The sequence below is a fragment of the Pelobates fuscus genome, chromosome 9, assembly GCF_036172605.1.
Source record: "Pelobates fuscus isolate aPelFus1 chromosome 9, aPelFus1.pri, whole genome shotgun sequence".
Lineage (NCBI taxonomy): Eukaryota > Metazoa > Chordata > Amphibia > Anura > Pelobatidae > Pelobates > Pelobates fuscus.
The window spans coordinates 29,126,586-29,142,302 of record NC_086325.1 but is presented as its reverse complement, the minus strand read 5'-3'; the positions used below and the strand labels follow the sequence as shown (position 1 = coordinate 29,142,302).

The window sequence follows — 15,717 nt, the reverse complement described above, 5'->3', positions numbered from 1 at the left end:
CTAGTTAGTAGATACCCCCAGGAAGGACAGATATAAACCTAATCCCTGTGGGGTAGTCTCCCTCTCCCCTCCTCTGAATGCCTATTTACTATTTATATTCACTCTAAGGGGGGGGAAAGGGTTATTTGGCTCAGGGTTCTCCTGGAATTGGCATTTACACCAGGGGTCCCAACCCTGGACTTCCAACCTAAACTGAACTCCAGTTCCCACACTGGGAGGCACAATATTAAGGAAATTATGTGCACCATCTTCGAGCCAAGAATGGACACTCCTGCTCCAGAATATGCTTATAGTGGTGTTTTCTTATTGTGTTCTGCTATGCAAATCTTTCTTGGCTCTACACACCATCATTACACTTCATAGCTCTGCCATGCCCAAGGCTCTGCACTGGGCAGGGTTACGTTATGGACCGTCCCCCTTTCAGATCTCCATCCTTCTCACAAGTCAAGTCAATTCACTGGCTCCTTATTGCACACTGAGCACTTTACAGGGAGGGAATCCACCCAAAAAAACCTCCATCCATCCCTCCTCCAACCGCAGGCTCTGCTCACACCAGCACTACTGATACTGATCTTGGAAGAACAGACTGGAGATATTGATCTGCAACCTCCAGGGAATTCTCTGCAAACTACAACAAGTGCTCTGCAAGCTGCCAGTCTGCGCTCAGACTGCTACACACAGCGCTCTGCACCTACACAAAGTGCTCTGCACTGGATTGTCCCCCAGGTGAGAGATCTATACTTTGTAGCTGTGCGTTTATCAGAAAGGATACATTAGGTGCTCTCATTAGTTAACCTGCCTGTAGGTAGACAGACAGCTACGGACTTGTAATAGTAATAGAGGACATGTTTTATAAATAATGGTAGAAGATATGCAGATAATAATCAGAGAATAATAATTACTTTGTGATGTGTGCACCTGTTATACTATGAAGTCACCCAGCCACATACCCCCTATTGTGGAGACCCCCTCCCCCCCCCCCCCCCCCCACAATACATTGTCCCACAACCCAGCACTCTCTCTGTTTCTCACAACCCAGCACTCTCTCTGTCTGTCTCTCACATTCCTCTCTGCTCCCACAACCAAGCATTCCCTCGTCTCTCACAACCCAGCACTCTCTCTGCTCCCACAACCCAGCACTCTCTCTCTCTCTCTGCACTCTCATCCACTATATTATTCCACTCTGCACTCTATTTACGCAGTTTGCACTCTATCTTGCACTCTCCATTCTCATGCACTCTCTCCCCCTCATTCTGTGCTCCAGAAACTCGCTCTCCAATCGCTCTTGGTATCTAAATATTTATGTACAGAGCAGACAGTCGATTAGTTACTGAGACTCACCCTCTGTTACCCCCCTCCCTCCGTCTCATCCTATCTTCCTCTCTCTCTCTCTCCCATGACCGGTGTTAATGATCTGTCACAGATAGACAGTCAGGGAAACAGTCTCTTTAGACAGTGTCTAGAGTGCCGATCGTGAGGGCAGTGCAAGTCTCTTTAGACGGTGTCTAGACCAGAGCAGATGTAACCACGTGCCAGCTGACATAAGCACTCTCACTGTCACTCTTACACAACTCTCTCTCTCTCTCAGCACTCTGTACTCTCACTGTCAACAGTCTCACGCAGCACTCTCAACATCAGTTTCACTGCTTTCTCTCTATCATCACTCTTATTCCCATTTCTCTCTGCCAGCACTCTCACCATTGGCCCTTTAACATTGCTCTCTCACACATCATACTTTCTTAATGTCAGCACTCTAACGCTGCGCTCTCTTTCAGCACTCTATATGTCAGCACTCTAACACTACCATATCTCGGTACTTTATCTCTTTGGCACTCTAACATTACTCTCTGTCAGCACTCAACACTGTTCTCTCTATTTCACTAAAAGCACTCTAGTCCTGCACTGCTCTTTCTCTCTCAGCACTCTTACACTGCTGTCTCTCTCTACATATATTACTAATATCAACACTCTTACACTGCTCTCTCTCTATATCACTATCAGCACTCTTACACTACTCTCTCTCTACATATATTACTAATATCAACACTCTTACACTGCTCTCTCTATATATATCACTATCAGCACTCTTACACTGCTCTCTCTCTATCACTATCAGCACTCTTACACTGCTCTCTCTATATATCACTATCAGCACTCTTACACTGCTCTCCATCTATCACTATCAGCACTCTTACACTGCTCTCTCTCTATATCACTATCAGCACTCTTACACTGCTCTCTCTGTATATCACTATCAGCACTCTTACACTGTTCTCTCTGTATATCACTATCAACAGTCTTACACTGCTCTCTCTATATATCACTATCAGCACTCTTACACTGCTCTCTCTCTATCACTATCAGCACTCTTACACTGCTCTCTCCCGATCACTATCAGCACTCTAACACTGCTCTCTATATCACTATTAGCACTCCTACACTGCTCTCTCTGTATATCACTATCAGCACTCTTACACTGCTGTCTCCCGATCACTATCAGCACTCTTACACTGCTCTCTCCATATAACTATCAGCACTCTTACACTGCTCTCTCTCTATCACTATCAGCACTCTTACACTGCTCTCTATCACTATCAGCACTCTTACACTGCTCTCTCTATCACTATCAGCACTCTTACACTGCTCTCTCTATCACTATCAGCACTCTTACACTGCTATCTCTATCACTATCAGCACTCTTACACTGCTCTCTATCACTATCAGCACTCTTACACTGCTCTCTCTATCACTATCAGCACTCTTACACTGCTCTCTCTATCACTATCAGCACTCTTACACTGCTCTCTATATATATCACTATCACCACTCTTACACTGCTCTCTCTCTATCACTATCAGCACTCTTACACTGCTCTCTCTATATATATCAATATCAGCACTCTTACACTGCTCTCTCTATATATCACTATCAGCACTCTTACACTGCTCTCTCCCGATCACTATTAGCACTCTTACACTGCTCTCTATATCACTATTAGCACTCTTACACTGCTCTCTCTATATATATCAATATCAGCACTCTTACACTGCTCTCTCTATATATCACTATCAGCACTCTTACACTGCTCTCTCCCGATCACTATTAGCACTCTTACACTGCTCTCTATATCACTATTAGCACTCTTACACTGCTCTCTCTGTATATCACTATCAGCACTCTTACACTGCTCTCTATATATATCACTATCAGCACTCTTACACTGCTCTCTCTCTATCACTATCAGCACTCTTACACTGCTCTCTCTATATATATCAATATCAGCACTCTTACACTGCTCTCTCTATATATCACTATCAGCACTCTTACACTGCTCTCTCCCGATCACTATTAGCACTCTTACACTGCTCTCTATATCACTATTAGCACTCTTACACTGCTCTCTCCATATCACTATCAGCACTTTTACACTGCTCTCTATCACTATCAGCACTCTTACACTGCTCTCTATCACTATCAACACTCTTACACTGCTCTCTATCACTATCAGCACTCTTACACTGCTCTCTCCCGATCACTATCAGCACTCTTACACTGCTCTCTCCATATCACTATCAGCACTCTTACACTGCTCTCTATCACTATCAGCACTCTTACACTGTTCTCTCTGTCTCTCTGTCTCTCTCTCTCTCTCTCTATATATATATATATCACTATCAGCACTCTTACACTGCTCTCTCTATATATATCACTATCAGCACTCTTACACTGCTCTCTCTATATATATCACTATCAGCACTCTTACACTGCTCTCTCTCTATCACTATCAGCACTCTTACACTGCTCTCTATCACTATCAGCACTCTTACACTGCTCTCTCTATATATATCAATATCAGCACTCTTACACTGCTCTCTCTATATATCACTATCAGCACTCTTACACTGCTCTCTCCCGATCACTATTAGCACTCTTACACTGCTCTCTATATCACTATTAGCACTCTTACACTGCTCTCTCCATATCACTATCAGCACTCTTACACTGCTCTCTATCACTATCAGCACTCTTACACTGCTCTCTATCACTATCAACACTCTTACACTGCTCTCTATCACTATCAGCACTCTTACACTGCTCTCTCCCGATCACTATCAGCACTCTTACACTGCTCTCTCCATATCACTATCAGCACTCTTACACTGCTCTCTATCACTATCAGCACTCTTACACTGTTCTCTCTGTCTCTCTGTCTCTCTCTCTCTCTCTATATATATATATATCACTATCAGCACTCTTACACTGCTCTCTCTATATATATCACTATCAGCACTCTTACACTGCTCTCTCTCTATCACTATCAGCACTCTTACACTGCTCTCTCTCTATATATCAATATCAGCACTCTTACACTGCTCTCTCTATATATCACTATCAGCACTCTTACACTGCTCTCTCCCGATCACTATTAGCACTCTTACACTGCTCTCTATATCACTATTAGCACTCTTACACTGCTCTCTATCACTATCAGCACTCTTACACTGCTCTCTATCACTATCAACACTCTTACACTGCTCTCTATCACTATCAGCACTCTTACACTGCTCTCTCCCGATCACTATCAGCACTCTTACACTGCTCTCTCCATATCACTATCAGCACTCTTACACTGCTCTCTATCACTATCAGCACTCTTACACTGTTCTCTCTGTCTCTCTGTCTCTCTCTCTCTATATATATATATATATATATCACTATCAGCACTCTTACACTGCTCTCTCTATATATATCACTATCAGCACTCTTACACTGCTCTCTCTATATATATCACTATCAGCACTCTTACACTGCTCTCTCTCTATCACTATCAGCACTCTTACACTGCTCTCTATCACTATCAGCACTCTTACACTGCTCTCTATATATATATCAATATCAGCACTCTTACACTGCTCTCTCTATATATCACTATCAGCACTCTTACACTGCTCTCTCTATATATATCACTATCAGCACTCTTACACTGCTCTCTCTATATATATCACTATCAGCACTCTTACACTGCTCTCTCTCTATCACTATCAGCACTCTTACACTGCTCTCTATCACTATCAGCACTCTTACACTGCTCTCTCTATATATATCAATATCAGCACTCTTACACTGCTCTCTCTATATATCACTATCAGCACTCTTACACTGCTCTCTCTATATATATCACTATCAGCACTCTTACACTGCTCTCTCTATATATATCACTATCAGCACTCTTACACTGCTCTCTCTCTATCACTATCAGCACTCTTACACTGCTCTCTATCACTATCAGCACTCTTACACTGTTCTCTCTGTCTCTCTGTCTCTCTCTCTCTCTATATATATATATATATATATCACTATCAGCACTCTTACACTGCTCTCTCTCTATCACTATCAGCACTCTTACACTGCTCTCTCTATATATATCACTATCAGCACTCTTACACTGCTCTCTCTATATATATCACTATCAGCACTCTTACACTGCTCTCTCTCTATCACTATCAGCACTCTTACACTGCTCTCTATCACTATCAGCACTCTTACACTGTTCTCTCTGTCTCTCTGTCTCTCTCTCTCTATATATATATATATATATATATCACTATCAGCACTCTTACACTGCTCTCTCTCTATCACTATCAGCACTCTTACACTGCTCTCTCTATATATATCACTATCAGCACTCTTACACTGCTCTCTCTATATATATCACTATCAGCACTCTTACACTGCTCTCTCTCTATCACTATCAGCACTCTTACACTGCTCTCTATCACTATCAGCACTCTTACACTGTTCTCTCTGTCTCTCTGTCTCTCTCTCTCTCTCTCTATATATATATATATATATCACTATCAGCACTCTTACACTGCTCTCTCTATATATATCACTATCAGCACTCTTACACTGCTCTCTCACATTACTTTACCAAAACTCACTATTCTCCCACAATATGCTCTCTTTCACTAGTCTGTGCTCCACCACATGGTTCTCACACTCAACTCTTACACTGCGCATTCTGAGCTCTTTTACACAATTCAAGCACTGCTCTCTTTCCTACCCCACTCTCTCACACATCACTCTCACATTGCTATCCTACCCCACTCTCTCACACAGCACTCTCACATTGTTATCCTAGCCTGCTCTCTCACACAGCACTCTCACATTGCTATCCTACCCCACTCTCTCACACAGCACTCTCATAATGCTATCCTAGCCTGCTCTCTCACACAGCACTCTCACATTGCTATCCTACCCAGCTCTCTCACACAGCACTCTCACATTGCTATCCTACCCAGCTCTCTCACACAGCACTCTCACATTGCTATCCTACCCCACTCTCTCACACTGCACTCCAATATTGCTATCCTACCCAGCTCTCTCACACAGCACTCTCATAATGCTATCCTAGCCTGCTCTCTCACACAGCACTCTCACATTGCTATCCTACCCAGCTCTCTCACACAGCACTCTCACATTGTTATCCTAGCCCGCTCTCTCACACAGCACTCTCACATTGCTATCCTACCCCACTCTCTCACACAGCACTCTCACATTGCTATCCTACCCCACTCTCTCACACTGCACTCCAATATTGCTATCCTACCCAGCTCTCTCACACAGCACTCTCACATTGCTATCCTACCCAGCTCTCTCACACAGCACTCTCACATTGCTATCCTACCCCACTCTCTCACACTGCACTCCAATATTGCTATCCTACCCAGCTCTCTCACACAGCACTCTCATAATGCTATCCTAGCCTGCTCTCTCACACAGCACTCTCACATTGCTATCCTACCCAGCTCTCTCACACAGCACTCTCACATTGTTATCCTAGCCCGCTCTCTCACACAGCACTCTCACATTGCTATCCTACCCCACTCTCTCACACAGCACTCTCGCATTGCTATCCTACCCAGCTCTCTCACACAGCACTCTCATAATGCTATCCTAGCCTGCTCTCTCACACAGCACTCTCACATTGCTATCCTACCCAGCTCTCTCACACAGCACTCTCACATTGCTATCCTACCCAGCTCTCTCACACAGCACTCTCACATTGCTATCCTACCCCACTCTCTCACACTGCACTCCAATATTGCTATCCTACCCAGCTCTCTCACACAGCACTCTCACATTGCTATCCCAGCACTCTCACACAGCACTCTCACATTGCTATCTTACCCAACTCTCACACAGCAATCTCACATTTCTATCCCAGCTCTCTCACACAGCACTCTCACATTGCTATCCTACCCCACTCTCTCACACAGCACTCTCACATTGCTATCCTACCCAGCTCTCTCACACAGCACTCTCACATTGCTATCTCAGCTCTCTCACACAGCACTCTCACATTGCTATCCTACCCCGCTCTCTCACACAGTACTCTCATAATGCTATCCTAGCCTGCTCTCTCACACAGCACTCTCACATTGCTATCCTATCCAGCTCTCTCACACAGCACTCTCACATTGCTATCCTACCCCGCTCTCACACAGCACTCTCACATTGCTATCCTACACCGCTCTCTCACACAGCACTCTAATATTGCTATTCTACCCAGCTCTCTCACACAGCACTCTAATATTGCTATCCTACCCCGCTCTCTCACACAGCACTCTCATAATACTATCCTAGCCCGCTCTCACACAGCACTCTCATAATGCTATCCTAGTCCGCTCTCTCACACAGCACTCTCACATTGCTATCCTATCCAGCTCTCTCACACAGCACTCTCCCATTGCTTTCCTACCCCGTTCTCTCACACAGCATTCTAATATTGCTATCCTACCCAGCTCTCTCAAAGCACCCTAATATTGTTATCCTACCCAGCTCTCACACAGCACTCTAATATTGTTATCGTACCCAGCTTTCTCACAGCACTCTAATATTGCTATCCTATCCAGCTCTCTCACACAGCACTCTCCCATTGCTATCCTACCCAGCTCTCACACAGCACTCTAATATTGCTATCCTACCCAGCTCTCTCAAAGCACCCTAATATTGCTATCCTTCACAGCTCTCTCACACAGCACTCTGATATTGCTATCCTACCCCGCTCTCACACAGCACTCTCACATTGCTATCCCAGCTCTCTCACGTCACTCACATTGCTATCCTACCCCACTCTCTCACACAGCACTCACATTGCTATCCCAATTCTCTCTCACAGCACTCTCACATTGCTATCCCAACTCTCTCTCACAGCACTCTCACATTGCTATCCCAACTCTCTCTCACAGCACTCACATTGCTATCCTAGCCCGCTCTCTCACATTGCTATCCTACCCCACTCTCACACAGCACTCTCACATTGCTATCCTACCCCGCTCTCACACAGCACTCTCACATTTCTATCCTACCCCATTCTCACACAGCACTCTCACATTGCTATCCCAGCTCTCTCACACAGCACTCTCACATTGCTATCCCAGCTCTCTCACACAGCACTCTCACGTTGCTATCCCAGCTCTCTCACACAGCACTCTCACGTTGCTATCCCAGCTTTCTCAGTGTAAGAGTGCTGATAGTGAGGGCAGTGTAAGAGTGCCGATACTGGGGGCAGTCCAAGTGTGCCGATAGTGAGGGCAGCGTAAGAGTACTCTTACACAACCCTCTCAAAAGCAGCGCTCTTACAAAACTATCTCACAATTAGTATTGTTACACAACCCTTTCACAATTAGTACTCTTACACAACTATCTCACAATCAGCACTTGTACACAACCTTCTCACAATCAGCACGTAACACTGCTCTCCAAATCCGTATCATTGCACCACTCTTTTATAGACTGACACATACATCACTTCCTCGTACTCGGTATTCTCACACTAATCTCTCATACTCAGTTCACACTCAGCACTCTTACACTCCCCTTTCTCTGCTTGATTTGCATTGCTCACTTAACTTCCTCACGAGCCCAGCTAGTTTACATCATGTCTCACTTTTGGTTTGCTACACTGCAACTCTACATGTTTAGTAGTTTTACACTATTACGTCTGTAACACAAAAACTCTGACATTCATTCCTACACTGCTACACCTTACCTACATTCATTAACACACATTAAAGCTCTGTGCAACTTCAATACATCTTCTCTGCATGCTCTTCTCACAAACACTCACAAGGTTATTTTCTCTAGACTCGGCAGTCTTACGTTAGATCTCACTCAGAATTCTAACAATGGATCTTCCTCTAATACTATATAATCCCTACTCTTAAAGATTTCACCAGCATTCCAACCCCTAAAATTTACACTAAAACAAGATACGCTCTTATCAAAGATCTTCATTAGATGCCCCTTGCGCTTTGGCCTTACACTTTGCACTCTAATATTTGATCATTTCTAACACTGATCTCAAATACGTTCTTCCCTAACTTAACATTGGAACCTTAGCTCTCCCCAAAACTCAACATTCTATCATTCGATGCCTCACCTGCAGCTCTCATTCTGTTATATTGTTTCCGTCCCTACAGACACTGCTGGTACTCTGCTGATGGAGTGTTAGAGGAAAAAGTCATGAGCCAAAATGAGCAGTCCATCTGATTACACAGACAGCTCTAAACCCCAGGGAGGGACGGAGGAAGAGTGGGAGGAAGACGAAAAAGAGACAAAATTGAGTTGGAGTAAGAGAGAAGACAAGAGAGGGTATAGTCAAAGAGGAAAAAAGGCCTAGTTTCTGTGGACTTTTTTTGTGCCATGTCGAACTTCACTTCTCCAGATGCTTGTAACGTTGATTCTGGCCTGGACGGAGTGCTTCCACCCTCACTCTACGCACTGGTCTTCGTGGTGGGTCTGCCAGCAAATTTACTGGCCTTGTGGGCAGCTTGGCTTCAAGTTAGGCAGGGTAGAGAACTTGGTGTCTACCTCCTCAACCTCTCCCTCTCTGATCTTCTCCTGATTTGTGCACTCCCACCATGGACGGATTACTACCTGCGGCGGGATGTTTGGGGTTATGGCCCCGGTGCCTGCCGTCTTTTTGGTTTTGTATTCTATACCAACCTGTATGTGGGAGCCGCTTTCCTTTCCTGTGTATCTGCTGACCGATATCTAGCCGTGGCACACCCTTTACGTTTCCCTGGTGCTAGGCCCATACGCTCAGCTGCTGCTGTCTCGGCGCTGGTTTGGATACTTGAGTTGGCGGCCAATGCTCCCCCACTGCTTGGAGATGCCATCCACCGGGATCAATACAACCACACCTTCTGCTATGAGAGTTACCCCCTTTCTGGGAGAGGGGCTGCCTTGGCTAATGTGGGGAGGGTGTTGGCAGGTTTTCTGTTGCCCTGGGGGGTTATGATGGTCTGCTATGCCGGGCTGCTGAGAGCTCTGCGAGGAAGTGCATCCTGTGAGAGAAGAGAACGAAGGAGAGTGCGGCGGCTAGCTCTTGGGCTTCCTTGCGTAGCACTGCTGTGCTATGGGCCATACCATGCTTTACTCCTCCTACGAAGCGTGGTGTTCCTGGTTGGGGGAAACTCTGTGGCTGCAGGTGGAGACTGCGCATTGGAGGAGAGACTTTTCCCTGCCTACCATGCATCACTAGCCCTGGCCACCCTGAACTGTCTGGCAGATCCTGCCCTCTATTGTTTGGCATGCCCTGGAGCTCGGGGGGAAGTGGCAAAGGCAGTAGGAGGGGTAGTGGCATGGGCATTGGGCAAAGACCGAATGGGCTGGGGAGAAAGGGGCATTGAGGGCAGAGGAGGAGAAGAGCTCAGGATGGTGGAATTGGGGAGAGGGCAAGGGGTGCATGTGGTATGAGGCTAGAAAGGTAACCTGTGCTGCACAATAAAATAAATTAAACTGATAACCACCATGTTTAAGTGTCTCTTATTTTAGGGAACTCTTCAGAATTGGGGGCATGTACTTAATAAGATAATAAGGGGGTGATGTTTTTTATGCAGCATTAAGGGACAGATGTTACAGAGTTGGAGCAATGCAAATTGGGTGGGAATTTGCTAGTTTTGGGGGAAAATCCCAGTCTAAATGAGTGGAGACGTTCTGCGGGGAAGAAGGGGTGTTTAGCTCGAAGCACTATGTGCCGGGGTGAGATGCTCTGCATAGGTGGAAATATTCTGCAAGCTGGTCTCTGCCATCTGTGTGCTGAGTCAGTGTGTGTTACGCAGGTACATTAGAGGGATATGGGGGCAATTGAGTTAAACAAGAACAGCAGAGGGGGGAGCCGAGAGGGGCACAGCTGTTGCTGACAGAAGAGCCAGCACTAGTAGGCTGTACACGGCTCTAACTGCATCAAGTTCTGCTGTGTGTGTGCCTCTGCTATTCCTCCACCTCAGCCATGCAAAAGGGCACTAAAATGTTCAGTGGTCTTGACTCCAGCATCCCCGATACACTAAAAATGCTCTGCCACTAGGCTGCAACCTGCTTTACTGTACCTCTGCTGTTCCAGTAACCCCCAACACACACACAATGCTCTGCCACTAGGCTAAAACTTGTTTTACCGCCCTCACTGCTATTCCAGTTACCCCAACACACACAATGCTCTGCCACTAGGCTAAAACTTGTTCTACAGCCCTCTCTGCTATTCCAGTAACCCCAACACATACACAAAGCTCTATCACTAGGCTATAACTTGTTTTACCGCACTCTCTGCTATTCCAGTAACCCCAACACACACAATGCTCTATTTCTAGGCTATAACTTGTTTTACAGCCCTCTCTGCTATTCCAGTAACCCCAACACACACAATGCTCTATCACTAGGCTATAACTTGTTTTACCGCACTCTCTGCTATTCCAGTAACCCCAACACACACAATGCTCTATTTCTAGGCTATAACTTGTTTTACCGCCCTCTCTGCTATTCCAGTAACCCCAACACACACAATGCTCTGCCACTAGGCCGTAACCTGCTTTACTGTTCCCTCTGCTAATCCAGTAATCCTAAAAGACACAAAATGCTCTATCACTAGTTTCTAACTTGCTTTACCATCCTCTCTGCTATTCCTATAAGTACAAACAGCTTCTGTAACCTCAACCAGATTCTGTCACTAAGGCCCTAACTTGTCTGCTGTCGTCTCTGCTGTTATTTACTCCCCTGTTCAATGCGGCTCTAAAACTTCACAGCTATCTCACATTGTTGTCCTCACTGACATTCCTGTGCTGGCAACTCTGCTACACAGCTCTGTCACAAGACACATCTTGACTTGTTGTCCGAACGAGAAGTCGTGTACGGACACCAATGGCCAGTGCTTTGTTTTGTACAACAGGGTTCTAGAACTGTTGCAGGGGGAAAGTTTTTGCTACATAAATCAGAGAAAATGTTCTAGTACGCTTATATACTGCAACAAATATGTGGGTACTCATTTAAACTTGGGGGGAAATGTTCTAGTACTCTCCTATACAAAGGGCAAAACACTAGCACTCTTCTATGCTATGGGAAAAATGATCAAATACTTTTCTATACTACGTTATGATGGCCGTAGCAAACTAAAATACACGGGGAATAAAGGTTCCTGTGCTCCCCATATAATGTAAAATTATCTGGGGTCAGTTGCACAAAACCAATACTGTTTTACCCTAAGAAAAATCAAAGAATAAATCCTCCACTTTCCCCTAGTTAGGAAATGTGTTCATATGTACTCATATATTGTGGAAAGAGCTGCAGCATTCCCCATTTACCAGGAGAAATAAATATTATAGAATTTTACTCTTTAGTCACTCTGGTATTCTTTGGTTAGGTTTGCTTTCTCTCCTACGCTAAATGTCCAAGTACCCTTTGAATACTAGAGTAAATAGATTCTAGTGTTCTATGATAGATTCATCTATGCTACAAGAAAATGTTCCAGTTTTCTCTTATACTAGGAGAAAGTATGTTCCAATGCTCCTATGCTAGGGGAAATGTTGCAATGCTCTCCTAGACTAGAATACATTTTCCAATGCTCTCCCCTAAACTAGGAGAAATGCTGCAATGCTCTCCTAGACTAGAATACATTTTCCAATGCTCTCCCCTAAACTAGGAGAAATGCTGCAATGCTCTCCTAGACTAGAATACATTTTCCAATGCTCTCCTAAACTAGGGGAAATGTTGCGATGCTCTCCTAGACTAGAAGAAATGTTCCAATGCTCTCGTAGACTAGGGGAAAGGTTTAAATTCTACTGTGCTAGGGGAAATGTTCCAATGCTCTCCAAGATTAGGGGAAATGTTCCAATGCTCTCCAAGATTAGGGGAAATGTTCCAATGCTCTCCAAGATTAGGGGAAATGTTCCAATGCTCTCCAAGATTAGGGGAAATGTTCCAATGCTCTCCAAGATTAGGGGAAATGTTCCAATGCTCTCCAAGATTAGGGGAAATGTTCCAATGCTCTCCAAGATTAGGGGAAATGTCCCAATTCTCTTCTAGACTAGGGGAAATGTTCCAGTACTCTCTTGTTCTAGTGGGAATTTTTAAAATGGTTTCTTATACTAAGGTGAAATGTTCTAGCAGTGTCCGATGCTATTGGAAATTGTTAAAGTACTATGCTACAGTACTATGGGCAAATTATCAAGTGCTCTCATATAATAATGGTAACAGTTCCCTTGCTCTCCTATACTAAGAGGAAAGTTTCAGTGTGCTCTCCTGTACTATAATAATGGGAATACTGTATTTACTCGAATCTAATGAGCACCTTTTTTGGAAAATAAAAGTTTCCAAAATTTAAATGTGCATTAGATTCGATTACATTCGGGGCAAAATTCAAAATTTTCTGGCGAATTGAATTCCAGCGAATTCAAACTGGTGAATTCAAAGAGGCGAATTGACACAGGGAAATTTCATTCCTGAAAGAGGGCTTAAGAAAGAATAGACTTAACATGTAACACTTAAATTGAAATACCATCAATGTTACTATGATATATTGCAATACACACTTTCATTATATCACAATGTTGTATAGTAGTATCTTCTTGTATAAATGCGCATTACATTCGCCAGCAAAAACTTTTTTCAATTTCCAGGTTTCAAAAATTGAGGTGGGCATTAGATTCGAGTAAATACGGTAATTTCAGAGCTGTTCTATACTAAGGGAAAATGTTCCTTGTCTCTTCTATATTAAAGAGAAACATTATAGAGCTCTATTACAATAAAGGATAAAGGTTCCAGAGCTCTCCTATAATAATTGTAATGACTCCAGAACTATATAATACTGTTGGTTGTGAATTCAAACAAGGTGCCACCGAATCCCCAGATAAAAGCCCTGTTCCACACAGCTCTGCTATAATGAGTGGAAAGGTTCCACAACGCTCCTATAATGAGGGGAAAGATTCCACAACGCTCCTATAATGAGGGGAAAGATTCCACAACGCTCCTATAATGAGGGGAAAGATTCCACAACTCTCCTGTAATGAGGGGAAAGTTCCATAAATCTCCTATCATGAGGGGAAAGTTCCACAACTCTCCTATAATGAGGGGAAAGTTCCACAACTCTCCTATAATGAGGGGAAATGTTCCACAACGCTCCTATAATGAGGGGAAAGTTCCACAACTCTCCTATAATGAGGGGAAAGTTCCACAACGCTCCTATAATGAGGGGAAAGTTCCACAACTCTCCTATAATGAGGGGAAAGTTCCACAACTCTCCTATAATGAGGGGAAAGTTCCACAACTCTCCTATAAAGAGGGGAAAGTTCCATAAATCTCCTATAATGAGGGGAAAGTTCCACAACTCTCCTATAATGAGGGGAAAGTTCCACAACTCTCCTATAATGAGGGGAAATGTTCCAGCTCCTATAATGAGGGGAAAGGTTCCACAACTCTCCTATAATGAGGGGAAAGGTTCAACAACTCTCCTATAATGAGGGGAAAGTTCCACAACTCTCCTATAATGAGGGGAAAGGTTCCACAACTCTCCTATAATGAGGGGAAAGGTTCCACAACTCTCCTATAATGAGGGGAAAGGTTCCACAACTCTCCTATAATGAGGGGAAAGGTTCCACAACTCTCCTATAATGAGGGGAAAGGTTCCACAACTCTCCCATAATGAGGGGAAAGGTTCCACAACTCTCCCATAATGAGGGGAAAGGTTCTACAACTCTCCTATAATGAGGGAATGTTCCAGAGGGCAAAGGATCCAGAACTATATAATGCGGTTGTAATTTCAAATGAGGTGCCTCAGAATCCCCAGATAAAAGCCGTGTTCCACACATCTCTGTCTGTCATACCAATCCATTTTTCCTTCTGTTCCTGTACTGAGCCTGGCTTGCCCACAGCTCTGTCATTAGCCCGCTACCATGTCCAGCAGGTCTCTGATGCAATAGCAAATCCCTTGTGCATAGCTTCGTCACTTCTCTGATATTCCAGTCACAGCTGGGTCACATCACAGGCTTAGTGACCCTGGGAATACCCTGTCCCAGCTCCAACCCTGATCAGAGCTATCCGTCTTCACACAACAGACACATTCTGTGTGTATATACAGCGATAACCGCAATGTGTGGAGAATTACTGCAAGAACACACTAATTATTCAACTAAAGTTCAGTTTATGTTACAGAGAAGTGCGCGTTGTGCAATTATCCATTTCTACTTATATAACGACTGCAAATTTATAGCACGTAGGGAAACGTCATTCATTTATAACAAACTGTGCATTGTAATGTCTTTTACTGTGACTATAAAAAGGTATTTATTTCAATAGTTAGTGTCAGCTAGATTTGTGTCTCTCATTGCTGGCTTTCTCAAAATGTAGGACTTCTCAATTATTTGTAAAAGTAGTAAATCTCAC

At 44.1% G+C, this 15,717-nt stretch overlaps 1 protein-coding gene across 1 annotated transcript; it reads left to right on the top strand.

Moving 5' to 3' along the window:
* The first annotated feature begins 439 nt into the window (after nucleotides 1-439).
* On the top strand, nucleotides 440-10,764 carry GPR4 (G protein-coupled receptor 4). Its single transcript, XM_063433416.1, has 2 exons — nucleotides 440-726; nucleotides 9,486-10,764. Exon 2 carries the CDS (start codon nucleotides 9,709-9,711, stop codon nucleotides 10,762-10,764), a length of 1,056 nt encoding a protein of 351 aa, XP_063289486.1. The 5' UTR covers nucleotides 440-726; nucleotides 9,486-9,708.
* Nucleotides 10,765-15,717: the final 4,953 nt, after the last annotated feature.